Genomic DNA, 12,740 nt, shown 5'->3' with positions numbered 1-12,740 from the left:
TATGGATATAAGGGTTACTCCACATATCATGCACATAATTAAGCAAAAATTAACCTTATGGATAAAATTACGTGCTTACCCTTAATGCAAATTATTTCATCAATTCATCATTTCTCATATATTCAACACACAAAATCCACAAAGCTAACCTTAGGAATATGAAATGTCTAAAATACCCTTATCGCCAAAAATTACATCATGAATCCTAATGAATTTGTTTATCCTTTTAAGCATAAATCACTTTAATTCTAATACCTTACACACTTATACAAGTAAAGGCTATTTAAATAACCTAACTCAAATTACTTCAAATATGTGAAGTATGAAATTCTTACATTTTCTTTGCTAATTAGGTGATTAAGCCTATCCTCCTTCTTTTTTTCTTCCTAGCAACCTTAATCAACCAAAAACATAATCATCCATCAAAACTCTAAACTTCACATTTCTTAAAATTAAATTTTTTACCTTAAAATTTATCAAAATTGATAGATCTACACTTTTTATAACTGGAGGCTCTGGAAATTAGGTGGTTTAGCTAGGTTTTTTGATGAATTTTACTTGAAGGAAAAACTTTAGCTAAAATTATGAAGATTCTCGGCCAAGGAATAAGAAAATGAATAGTTGGTTGGTTTTATAAGCTTTTTGGACTAATTTACCCTCAATCTTTTCCAAAAATGACTATTTTATCCTTAGCCAATTACCAAAAACCCTTAGCACCACCATATAATTTCAAGTGTGTCATTCAATTTACATTCCCACTTTGTCTCTTAAATCCTCCTAAAATGACCATTTTACCCCCTTTGAAAATTATTGCTCATTTAGTAATTTTCTATAATTCTTTTACAATTTCTTTAAACAACAAATTATAAAATCAACTCTAGGGGTAATTTTGGAAGTAGAGTTCACTGGCATACCTGAATCTGGGTGTTACAAGATGAGCAGGTGAATAGTCAGCACTCTTGCCATAAACATTTGTTCTTGACATCAAAATAATTTTTTGGGCATAGGTCAACCTTGATCAAACCATGCAATGATCGGCTTTATTTCTTACACTATGATTGAATGACTATCACTTTTAAAGTGAATAGACATTCATCTCTTTATAGCTCTGAGCTTTTGAAATTCTATAGCTAAGAACGAATACATTGACAGGGCGAAGAATGAGTTCTTTAATGGTTGAAATTTGCACTGCAAATAGGCATCAAATGCCTTTGAACGATCATCACTGAATTATTAACCTTAAATCACTTGACCTTAACTTTGACCATGAACAAGTGCCATCAACACGACCCATCCTTGTTATTTTTCATCATGATGAATGGTCGTCATTAACCTTTATGAATGGTCATCACTTTGAACTTTGACTTTTTCTCGCGTTAACTCTATTAGAAAGTTGAATGTGCATGAGTAACTGGCATACTTTTTCATTCATTGCTTGAAAATGGTCATGAACGAAAATCATTTTTTGGTGAATGTTCGTTCATTACCTTATTTGACTCGTCCAAAAATCCAAAAAGGTGAACAAGTAGAGGAACAACTTGTGAATGACTTCATGAATAGTTTGATTTTTGTCTTATGGCAGTTGTTTGCCTTAAACTGATGATAATTTATTGTGTCTATTCTTGTATTTTTCAAACTGTCCATTTTGTAATGTTTTAACACATTTTTTGGACTTGTTAGTAATTCCTAACTTAGATTTTTATCATCATCAAAACACTTAAGAGTCTAACAACTTTCTATTAAAAATCATTTTCTTAAACAAGTCTCTCAAATACTTCTTGTAATGCTTCCTTATTACCATAAAAGTTAATTACCTTGATACTCATATTGCATTATGTTTCAAGTTTGCCAATACCTTTGTTCTTAATATCTATAACTACTGATAAAACCCATTAAAATGGATTAGGAACACAAACATTTCTCAGAAATGTTTGAAGAATAACCAAACTCTGATGTCCCGTACTACACTCAACCCCGACATCATGAACATTAGTTTGACTTCTCTCAATGTAAGGTCTTCCATTTGTATATCATCCATCTTATCCCCTCTATCAAATGCACCCTACATTGGAACTCTATCCTTTGAACCACAAACCATTCCCTGTAGGGAATTTGTGGCCTTTAGGTAGTGAAATAGCATTTAAAAATTTAATTAATAAAGGGCAAAGGACTATTTCCCACCCATGTTTTAGCTGTTTCTCAATCATATACCCACGCCAGATGAAAAACCCAATCATCCACCCAAAATTTAATCTGTTTGTTTCCACCCACATTTTTTCAGTTAGATTAAGGGGCAAATTAGTAATTTCATCAATAATATTAAATAATTAAAATTTTATCTAATTTTTTCCCCTTTAATTTGAAAAACTAACATTTGTCCCCCTGATTAAGTTTTAAAAAATTCACTTTTCCCCCCTGAAATACAGCCACTTTTTTCGACGACGGCTGAAAAGATTTCGTCTAGAGGTCAACCACCTCTGGATAACAATTGTCATCCAAGAAGGATGACCGTCGTCCAGATCTGGATGACGAGCGTTGTCATCCAGATCTTTGGAGGAAGAATCGTCGTCCAGACGGATGACGAAGCGTCGTCCAGTCTGGACGATGTTTCGTCGTCTATTATGGACGATGTTTCGTTGTCTATTATGGACGACCGTCGTCGTCCAATGAAGCTCAATGAGCGTCGTCCATTCTCTGGAAGACGCTCGTCACTCTCCCTCCAGCCACGTCGTCGCCGGTGGCCAGAGGGAAAGTGAAAAAAAATTAGGGATTTGGGGGGGGGGTGAAAGTCACTTTTCAAAGTTCAGGGATGGGGGTAAAAATTAATTTTTAAAATCGAAGGGGAAAAATGCGATAAAATTATATAACTGGAATATAAACAGTAAAATGACGGTTTTACCCCTCTATTTAACGAAGAATTTAACGGTAGTTTAGAGATGGGTGGGTGTTTGGGTTTTTCATCTGGCGTGGGTATGCGTTTGAAATTGCGCTAAAATATAGGTGGGAAATAGTCCTTTTCCCATTAATAAATAAACATACTGTAAAAACCCCTTCTGGATCATTCTTATAGGATAATTAATTCACAACCATGTTATTAACACACATAGGGTGTTTATAGAATATACTTGTGTAGGTGACTCTTTTGACTTCCATTAATTAAGATAGATTGTGAAGTCATTTCTAAAATCCAAAGTAGGCTTGAATCTCGGTATCCACATAAAGCACGAATTGAATTGAAGGCTAAAATCATGCTTGAAGGCTGCTAGGGTTTGAGCATGATTTGTGATTTTAGATGAAAGCCATAACAATGGCTTTTATCCAAAGGTGGTGGCTAGGGTACAAAAGCATGAAGTGCGCCACACTGATTTCCATTAAAAGTAAGTGTTTATATATATTCACATATTAGTAGGCCCCACATAAATATAATTTATATAAATACATACATACATACATACATATATATATATATATATATATATATATATATATATATATATATATATATATATATATATATATATATATATATATATATATATATATATATATATATATATTATGTTAATTTTATTTAAACTTAGTGCATCGGGGGCTAACCTTGTACTTTTAGGTCTAAAAGCCTTTCCAAGACTAGAAAAACCCTAAATCTAGAATCTAAATCAAATCCGATTCAGATTCATTTTAAAAAATTCTACGCCTCTATAATTTGATCAACTCTCTTTTGTGTGTGACCTATAGGCTTTCCACTATGTCAGTAGTAACTGAATTCGTGTTAAGCTCTCGACCGGACATCTATCTAGGCATAGGCTAAAAGTGACCTCTAGCATGACATCATAGCCATCCGATTAGTAGAGTGTCAGCATATGACTTCTTAACCTGACAATGATACAGTTGCTCATATGATTTCATCCTTTTATCATATGATATCTCTTCAAGGTTGAGGTATAGATGGAGTGTCTCCCTCAAGGATTCTCAAATTACATAGATGATTTCTATTAACAACTGGAGAAATATCAAATTAAGCATTAACTTAATCCTATTGTGACCATAGATTTAATTGGCCATTATCATCCATCAGAGGGCCTTAATTGAGATATCAACTCTCATACTCGAGAGTGACGAATAATCTATTAATCCACCAAAGCCTTTGTACAAATCTCGTTATGGCAATCACAGTCTTTCTAGTAATCTTTTTACCAAACTATGTTAAGTTAGTGTTAAACCATACCAATACTTGTACAAGATGGTTTGGTGACCTCAAGTCTAAGGATTACATGTACCTTCGTTCACTAAGAAGATATATTCCATAGACATTAGAACAACCACCCATATGGAATCCTCTTGGTCTGGTAAACACGTCTATAATATACACCAATGTGTTGCACCAAGTTGTCAACAAACAACTTTGACATATGTGAACTGTCATCGTCTTTTGATGAGGTCGTTCAATACTACGATAATTCTATCACTATTACCTGTGCCCTTGGTCATGGTAATATCAGAGTTATGGACGTTTTAAGAATCACTACTTAATGTGCACATAGGGTTTGCTCTCACGATCAGGTGTCAAACACTAATCCCCTCGTCACAATTCAACTATTATTAGGATATTTGTCTGAACATATATTAATAAAATATTAAAGTAGATTACAATTATTACCTTTATTAATGAACTTGTATCATCATAGGGATTGACTCTAGGGCACCAACCCCAACACTCCCTAGCTGGCACATATAAATCTAAACCATCCTAATCAATATCATTCACATTACTTCTTCTATCTTCCTCTGGGAAACTCTACCATTGTGCCCTTTCTATTGAATCATCCTCCGTTTGTTCTTCCTCGGCATGCTCTTTTTCAAGATTGTTTATTTTTCGTTATGACTCTATGTAATATAAAGATGTGTCAATAGCCTTTTTCTTCTTGCTTCTGCCATCAAACATAGAATATCATAATCATCTCGGGTCTCATTGGGCATTTCATGCAATTAGGCTCCAGAATTAGTATATATGTGGAAATTTAATTGTCTTCAATTGATTCTCAAACAACAAGAGATTTCCTCAATCAATCCTTCGTGATTAATTCTTGCAGCAACTACTGTCATTCTTTCATCTCCACCTATATATCTCATAATATTAATATCTCCGATTACCCATTTTCCTTCTAACCTAACCATAAATATAACCTCAACCATTTTGAAATGAAAAGTGTACCTGTAATTAAAACAACACAAAATTTTAATAAAAAGCTGTGACAAAAAACTAGATTCAGAAGAAAAAAAGATAAAATTTCATGTGGACAATACTTCATTAGTTTTAACAGGAAAATTTTTTTGTGAACAGTTATGTTCACGAGCCTACCTAACCTACATCAACCTTACCATCCTGTTAGCCTATCGGCGTACTAAGTGGTCTACCCCACGAGAATTTTCTAAATTTTAAGGGTTTCAATTTTTCCAACAAATATACCACAAAAACATATATTCAACTAAATTTAATGTATTTTTTATATAAAATAACCAGTATTTTAACTAATTTAACTATGAAACTACATTTATCAATAAATATCAAATTAACAAAGAAAATCACAAGGTATAGGACATTTCACTTTCTAGGGATTTCAAATGTTCTACCAAAATAAGAGTATTGAAACAATAGGCGAATGAATTTGTTTGGATTAACCGAAAGAGTTAGCTTTGGGTTCTTAAAATTGAAAGGAAGGGTAAAAGTGATATTAATTTGAATTTTTAACTGAAACAAAATTGGTTAAATAAAAAAAAATGGTTAAATAATTAATTTTCCAATAATTAAAGAAACGAACTTCTGTCCAAAGAAAATATGCTATTTTTTAAAATTATAAATTAAAAAGTCATGCAAATGTAAACAATTCTTTTCCCCAATAGATTTACATATTTGCAATTTCTTTAATTTTTTAATAATGTCACTAACTAAAACAAAAATGAAAAAAAGGAAGTGAAATATATGTTGATAATTTAATTTATATAACACAGACATGTTTTAAGAATAAAAAATATAAAAAAAAAACTTCTTGATATCTCTTAAAACTTCTTTTATATAGTTTCCTTTGTGACAAATGTCGTTTTTAGCACTTTATAGGATTTAAGTGTCAATTGTGAGAGTTCGAGTGATGCTTGATACAAAGTTGTTTTGGGAAGAAAAAAGGTTTAAACAGCTATGCTTAATACAGAGAAATCACAAAATTAATGATTTCTTTGCCAGCATTTGCATTGGCATTGGCATTTTCTGAACCATAGAGTGCCATTCTCGTCTTCTATTAAACTATTTTAACCCTTCAAGCGAATTCATCATCTTCCAGTATAAGGTGGTGCACAAATTTTACGCCAGTAAAACATCTCAAACTGATTTTTGGATCACGTAAAGAGCTATACAAGCTTTTACATATTCGCGTCTCAAAGGCTCTTCAACTCGTATGCTGGAAAGCTTTACTCAGGACTTCTTTCTTAAAAAAGACAAAAGATCTATCATCAGATTCAGAGCCATCTTTTGTAGGCTCATTAATTAAAAAGCTTACAAGTTTATCGTGAGAAAAAGAAGAAATCACCATTGCTTCTTTCCCTTTTTCTTTCTCTTGTTGCCACTGCTATTAAAGGCACCACTGCCCTTGAAGCCTGTTCCAGCACTGGTGGTTGGGCTTTCAGAGGAGGTGCTAGCCCCAAAATTATCAAATAGCCCCGACTGCACTGCATTCTGTAACCACTCTACAAATTCCTCTTCAGTCATGGTTTCGTCCAGGTTAGATGTTGGCATCCAACCACCTCTTTGGCCAGAACTTGTTCCCTTGCCAGTACTATGCTTGGAGGTTAAACAAGTGTTCACATGGAAGCTTGGTTTGTGAGTGTTGGCCGGACATCTCATTCCCTGCAATCAAGGTCCCATCAATTTTTTATGTACTCCAATCTTTCTTAGTGTAGAGGCATGTCTACTGATTTGTGTGCAAGTGTTCAATGAAAAAGTCACAAAACATGTACGACAACTTGATATACAAAATTATCCACACTATATCATCTCCCTTACATCAATCCCAAATCTTCAAAAATTATAATACACAACAACAAAAAATCTACCCTTCATTTTCAAGGCATTTAACTTGATATGAAAACTGATTTATGATGAGAAGAAATGACTAACCTGACAAATGTACCATTCAGTAGCATTATATATCTTGCTATCTGCACAAACATATGCAGAAGGCAAATCTACCTGCACATTAACTTTCAGTGAAAAAGCAGAACCATGCCTCGAAATTGTCTTCTATAAAGTTATGGCTTGTGTCTGATTCTATAGATTTATGGCACGAACTTTTGGGACTTTCAAATATATAGAAGTGGCTAATTATGATAAAGGCAAAAAAAATAAAATTATGCACATATAATAGACGCTTACCTTCTGCAGTAATCCAAAAAAGAAGGGTTGGGAAGATTGTTCAACCCATCCATCTCCATCTTTTGCTAGATGATAATCTTTGCATTCCTTCAAAAGGAAACCAACAGGAAAAATATAAGCACCGGGAACAAAATTCTCTCATTGACAGCCAAAAGGCACACCACACTTAGAGAAAGCTGGACCTATCTTGTACTAATAATATCTTCAATGCCAATATTTATTAATGGCTGGCATCTAAAACCATGCACAACTTTAGAAAGCAAAAGGAAAAACCTGGCACCATCTTGCTTGAGACTTTGTTCTCTTGGTCTCAATCCATAGATGAAAATTGTTGCACTTTTTGCAGGCTATTTGCCTAGAATCTCCAATGGGGTCCTCACTATCAGTCTCTGACCTTGCAGATTTGGATGCAAAGAAACCATGCCTACCATTCTGGGGAATCAATCACAATCAAAAGCCAAGTACGATTTAAGGATTTGATAAAAAAACTTAGCAAAATATTAAGTACTAAGAACAGAGTTCAAAGTTTATAGAACCTTAATGCATCACAAAAACAATTATCTAATTGTCCGCTTTCATAACACCCTTCATGTTATTGCTGCACTTTTGAGTAAATGTTCTAATCTTAATTCTTAGCTGCTTTATGCAGTCCACAAATATTGGCAGTGAAAAAAGAAAAGCAAAGAAAAAATAATTTCAATCACAAAGAGGAAATAAATGAGGATCCAACGAAAATACTCTGTGAAATCTAAGACAACCATTGTAATAAATAACATAACCAAAGGCCAACAATTGAAGACTTCAAGTCATATATAAAGTATAAATGACAAAAAACTAACTAGGCCACTTGCAGCATTGTCAGTTGCTAACTTCGGTTTAAACTTGGAAAATGATAGCAACCACAAAAATATGAGCGAAATCATTTCCAACTAAACAAATGAAATTTTGCTCAAAACAAAAATAAAAGTAATGCAGTGTTTTGAGTCACTATGAATTTTGATCTTCAGAGTACAAAATTACTCAATCTCACTCTTTTTTTGTTTTTTTTAACTTCTTTTCATCAAATTAGAAGAATTTATCAAGTAAGAACAAGCTAAGGGCTTCTTGACAAAAGAAAATCGATGGGTGGAAAACAAAGAGAAGCATGAGAATTTTAAATTAATAACAAAGACAAAACTGGGAAAATAACAGGAACAAGAAGTATATTCAAACCTTTTGAGAAGCACTTTGGAACCTACGGAAACAGTTTAGCAGTTCTTCCCTCCTCAACTCATCATCATATGCTTTTCGCTTCAATGAATCGAGGAGAACCTAGAAAATTTTAATTTAACATTAGTTAAAAAAGGTCTGTAGAACATGAAAATGATTCTTTCACTAGACAATTTAGAAGAAACCATAAAATTTACCTCATAAGCATTCTGAAGTTTCTTAAACGCTTCCACAGCTTTCTCATTACCCATGTTCTTATCAGGATGGACCAACATAGCCTAAATTATTTGAAAAACTCTATTATAAATACATAATTTTATTCCTTTCTTTTCTTTGATTTTTGGTTATGGGAAGAGTAAAAAAATAGCAAAGTAATAGCACATGTCTAATAGTAAAGAAGCACTGATAGCTATAAGACCATACTTTGGCCACAAAGACTATCAAAACATTTTTGATAGATCTGTAAGACGAACTTAAAAGAAAATAAAATAATTAGCAGATAAAAAGCAAGTGAAGAAAATGAGTGCAATCATCATAAAAATGATAAACAGAGACTGGACATACCCTTTTTCTATACTCTCGCTTCACTACAGAAACATCAACATTCTCATATCGTGACAAGCCCAGAGCTGAGTAGTGATCAGGGCAGTTCAACAACCGAGCAACTTCATCTTCAGACGTCATCTCAGAGTCTGCTCCACTGGTTGACGGCACTCCTGCACTACAATCAGCAGTTATCTCTGGGGCATTATCAGAAGATGAAGCATGCCTTGACTCACCATTGAAGTAGCCCGGTCCACCTCGCATCCCAAAGGTTTGTTCATGGGGTCTTCCATCCATTCTTCTTTGTTGATTTATGTTATTTCTTAGGAAATATATGAGAGCATCACTTGAGACAAAAGATAAATTCAGTGCCAACAACAAACCAAGCCATCCAACATAAGTCCAAGCACAATATATTGAGTACAGAGTTGTAATTAATAGCGCAAGGCTCTCATGGCTCAACTTGAATGCCAATCCTGAAACATCAATACGTATTAAATCTTTGCCAGGTCAGGAAAACATACATCGAACCAAAAAAAAAAACAGAAAATGACACACAGAATCGGCAAAAGGGAAAAATGATCACCTCCAAGGAAGATAACAAGCACTGTTGTCCAAAAACTTCCATAAATCCATAGATAAACAGTTCCCAAAAGGGCAACTACCATGATTGCAAGGGTAAACCCACTAAAAAAGGCCACCAAAGCACATATAACCTGAGAATACAAAGTTTGGTTCAACTAAACAAGTAATCATGCAAACCAACAGCTATTTTAAAAGATCTAACCATATGGAGACCTTAAGGGTGCAGAGGGATGCTTCATAGTTGACAAAATAAGTTTCTATCACATGTAAGGATTATAGTCATAATCATATAAATAAAAGAGAACAAAAAATAAAAAATACTGCAGACTAAAGGTACAATCAGTCATATATATAACAAAATCTCAATAATAACTTCAACAACTAAAGCATCAAAATTTTGTTTAAGAGAAAGCAACAACGCTTACCAAGACCATAAGAAACTTTGACATCCCAACCATAGCAATTACTGAGAGAATGCTACACCATATAACTGAAAAAAAAGATGTTGTCCCCATCCGCAGAAAAGAATCAATGCCCCTAAGAGCACAGTCCAACCAAACCATTGATAAAAGGAGTAGTACGCTTGCCAAATGTTTGAGAAAAATTAAAACAACAGGATAAACTTGCTGAAACATAATTCTAACATAATCAAGGGCATTATAAAAGTTTGTTGTTAGAGACACAAACAATGGCATCAGCCTCTCTAACAATTCAAATGCTGCCTTCAACTTGGATAACACATGTGCCCTTAAGCTTCTAACCAGTGCATTATCTGGCAACTTAACATCCTCCATTGCATTTTTAAAATGCAGTCCATTTAGCAAGCAACCAAGACCACTCTTTCCATGTTTTCTACCACGGCAAGCAATTACTTCTCTTATATTAGGAGTTTGCATCAAAGAAATATTGCCAATTTCATCACTACAATTGCCCTTGGAAGAAACTGATCGTTCAATACCTTGCAAATCTGTTCCTTGCTTCTCTTTTCTGGGAGAAGCCCCACAGTTTTGCTTTCTTTTATTCTCATCTCCTGCATGATGGGCTTTACTTGCACTGTCCACAAAAGGAATGCCTTGATGGTTACCATCTGGGAGATCCTCCTGAGGAAAAACCTTTACATTGCTGTCTCTACCCCATCCTGTCATATCAGGAACAGCAGACCCCGAGTTCGAACCCTTTTTTCTGTGACGGTTCAAACCATTCTTTTGCTGATTACCCTTCCGAGCCATGGAACAATATTTATCAAGAAATAGTCTATGGAACAATTTAATCCATTTTAAGCCATCACTGAAGCCACACTATACAAGATGGATTCCACAAGACAAACACAAACTTTTCTATCACTTGAATATTATCTGTCCACAGAAAATATAATCAGTTTATATATATCATAAGGATGCTTGCCACCAGAAAATTTCTGATATATAATGGAAAGTCATGCCTGATGCTCCTAATCAATTGTTTTCTGATCTTGCATACACTAATGCAACAGGAGGAAAAATTACTTGATAAAGAACAAGCACTAACAAAGGTCAAATAAAACTAAAAATTTGGATAACCAGAAACTGATTGACCTAACAGTGCCAGAACCACCAATACTATACTCAACCTAAAAAAAAAACATATTTTGCACATAGGTAACAAGTGGTGCTCTACACCTTACTTTTCAACTGTTTATAACATAAGATAAATTAAACTGCTCCACCATTTAAAATTTCCCCTTTGAACTGAAAATTTAGAAATGATCTCAATAATACTTATAACAAGTCATTACCAAAGAGCTCAATGAAACAAAACATTTAAAATGCTTAAGTTGCAAGAAGCTAAATGACTATCAGTAAGACTGCAGGATCATTTACTCCATATCATCAAAAAAATTCCACTTATATTCTAATATCACCACAAACACGCAAAATTATTTCTACATCAGTACAAGCTTTTTTTTTTTCTTTTTTTAAGGCAATGCATTTGCAACTATGGATAATGAACTATAAATATACAAGCTAAATTTATAATTATCGAACTCAAAATGAATATTATCAAGCCAGAAAAGAAAAAAATAATTAATTAATTAAATCAAAATTGAAAAAACACCCATGTTAGCTATAGGCTGAAGTATCAAATTTTCAACAAAATAGAACTATGATACTTAGTTTTATAAGAAATTAACTATAATCCGTGGCTCTCGATGATCTTATGACATGAACTCGCCTAGGTGATGAAACCAGGGCAAACCCATTTCAGAACCAAACCTCATAATTTAAACATTTAAAAACAAAACAGTTTTAACAATCCTCAAAACATTTAGACATCAAATTCAGACTAATAAATATGAATACAAGCAATTCATTCTACAGGCATACCTCAAGTAAAGCCAAGTGCAGCCACTTTGTGAGATAGCGAGAAAAGTATGACCAGAAAGCCCTAAAACAAGGAGTTTCTTAGCATTAAAAAAAAAATGAAAAGGGTCGTAATAAAAAAGTGATGCTGGTGGTGTTCTTGAACTGATTGTGTTGTTGAAAAAAAAGGAATGTCAAAACTGAACAGTTCTGAATTAAAAAAAAATGTAAAAATATTTTCGACTGGCAAGGAACGCAAAGGCACGCAGGCACCAACACGAAGCTAATCACAGTTGCGTTGTTGTGAGTTATTGTTGTTACCGACTGTTTGGCTCACTTGGAGATCGCCATCTCCTATCGCGGCATAGGAATGCCTTGTGCCAGTCTGGATTAAGGATTTTCCCTATTTACTTTTATTATACAAACATATGCACGTGGACAAGTCTAAAATCCTCAAAAATCTGACACTTATTGAATAGTACCAATTGTGGGAACATATCGATTCCCTCCGAGGCTCAAGAAAATACAAAATACACCTCGTAGAGGCGAGTACCTTGTAAAAATTTAAAAAATTAAAATTAAAGCAAATTAATTATAGAAATAGGAATTAATTTTAAAATATATAAAGTCAGTTTCTA

The 12,740-nt window shown here is 33.7% G+C and overlaps 1 protein-coding gene across 3 annotated transcripts; it reads right to left on the bottom strand.

Moving 5' to 3' along the window:
* Positions 1 to 6,056: 6,056 nt before the first annotated feature.
* On the bottom strand, positions 6,057 to 12,498 carry LOC123211806. 3 transcript variants are annotated; one of them, XM_044630714.1, is made up of 11 exons: positions 12,127 to 12,498; positions 10,189 to 11,118; positions 9,765 to 9,894; positions 9,200 to 9,654; positions 8,833 to 8,913; positions 8,639 to 8,737; positions 7,700 to 7,858; positions 7,427 to 7,513; positions 7,172 to 7,243; positions 6,585 to 6,901; positions 6,057 to 6,482 (listed from the first exon to the last, which is right to left on the bottom strand). In XM_044630714.1, coding segments are annotated over exons 2-11 (2,205 nt in total). In that variant the 5' UTR covers positions 10,993 to 11,118; positions 12,127 to 12,498; the 3' UTR covers positions 6,057 to 6,481. The 3 variants fall into 3 exon arrangements, with proteins under 3 accessions (XP_044486649.1, XP_044486650.1, XP_044486648.1); XM_044630715.1 differs by having other exon boundaries at positions 6,057 to 6,901; positions 9,200 to 9,351; positions 9,415 to 9,654; XM_044630713.1 differs by having other exon boundaries at positions 6,057 to 6,901.
* Between the last annotated feature and the right edge of the window lie 242 nt (positions 12,499 to 12,740).

Source organism: Mangifera indica, chromosome 3 (genome assembly GCF_011075055.1).
Source record: "Mangifera indica cultivar Alphonso chromosome 3, CATAS_Mindica_2.1, whole genome shotgun sequence".
In the NCBI taxonomy this organism is placed as follows: Eukaryota; Viridiplantae; Streptophyta; class Magnoliopsida; order Sapindales; family Anacardiaceae; genus Mangifera; species Mangifera indica.
Note: the sequence above shows the minus strand (reverse complement) of the source record. Positions and strands in the feature narration are given on the sequence as shown.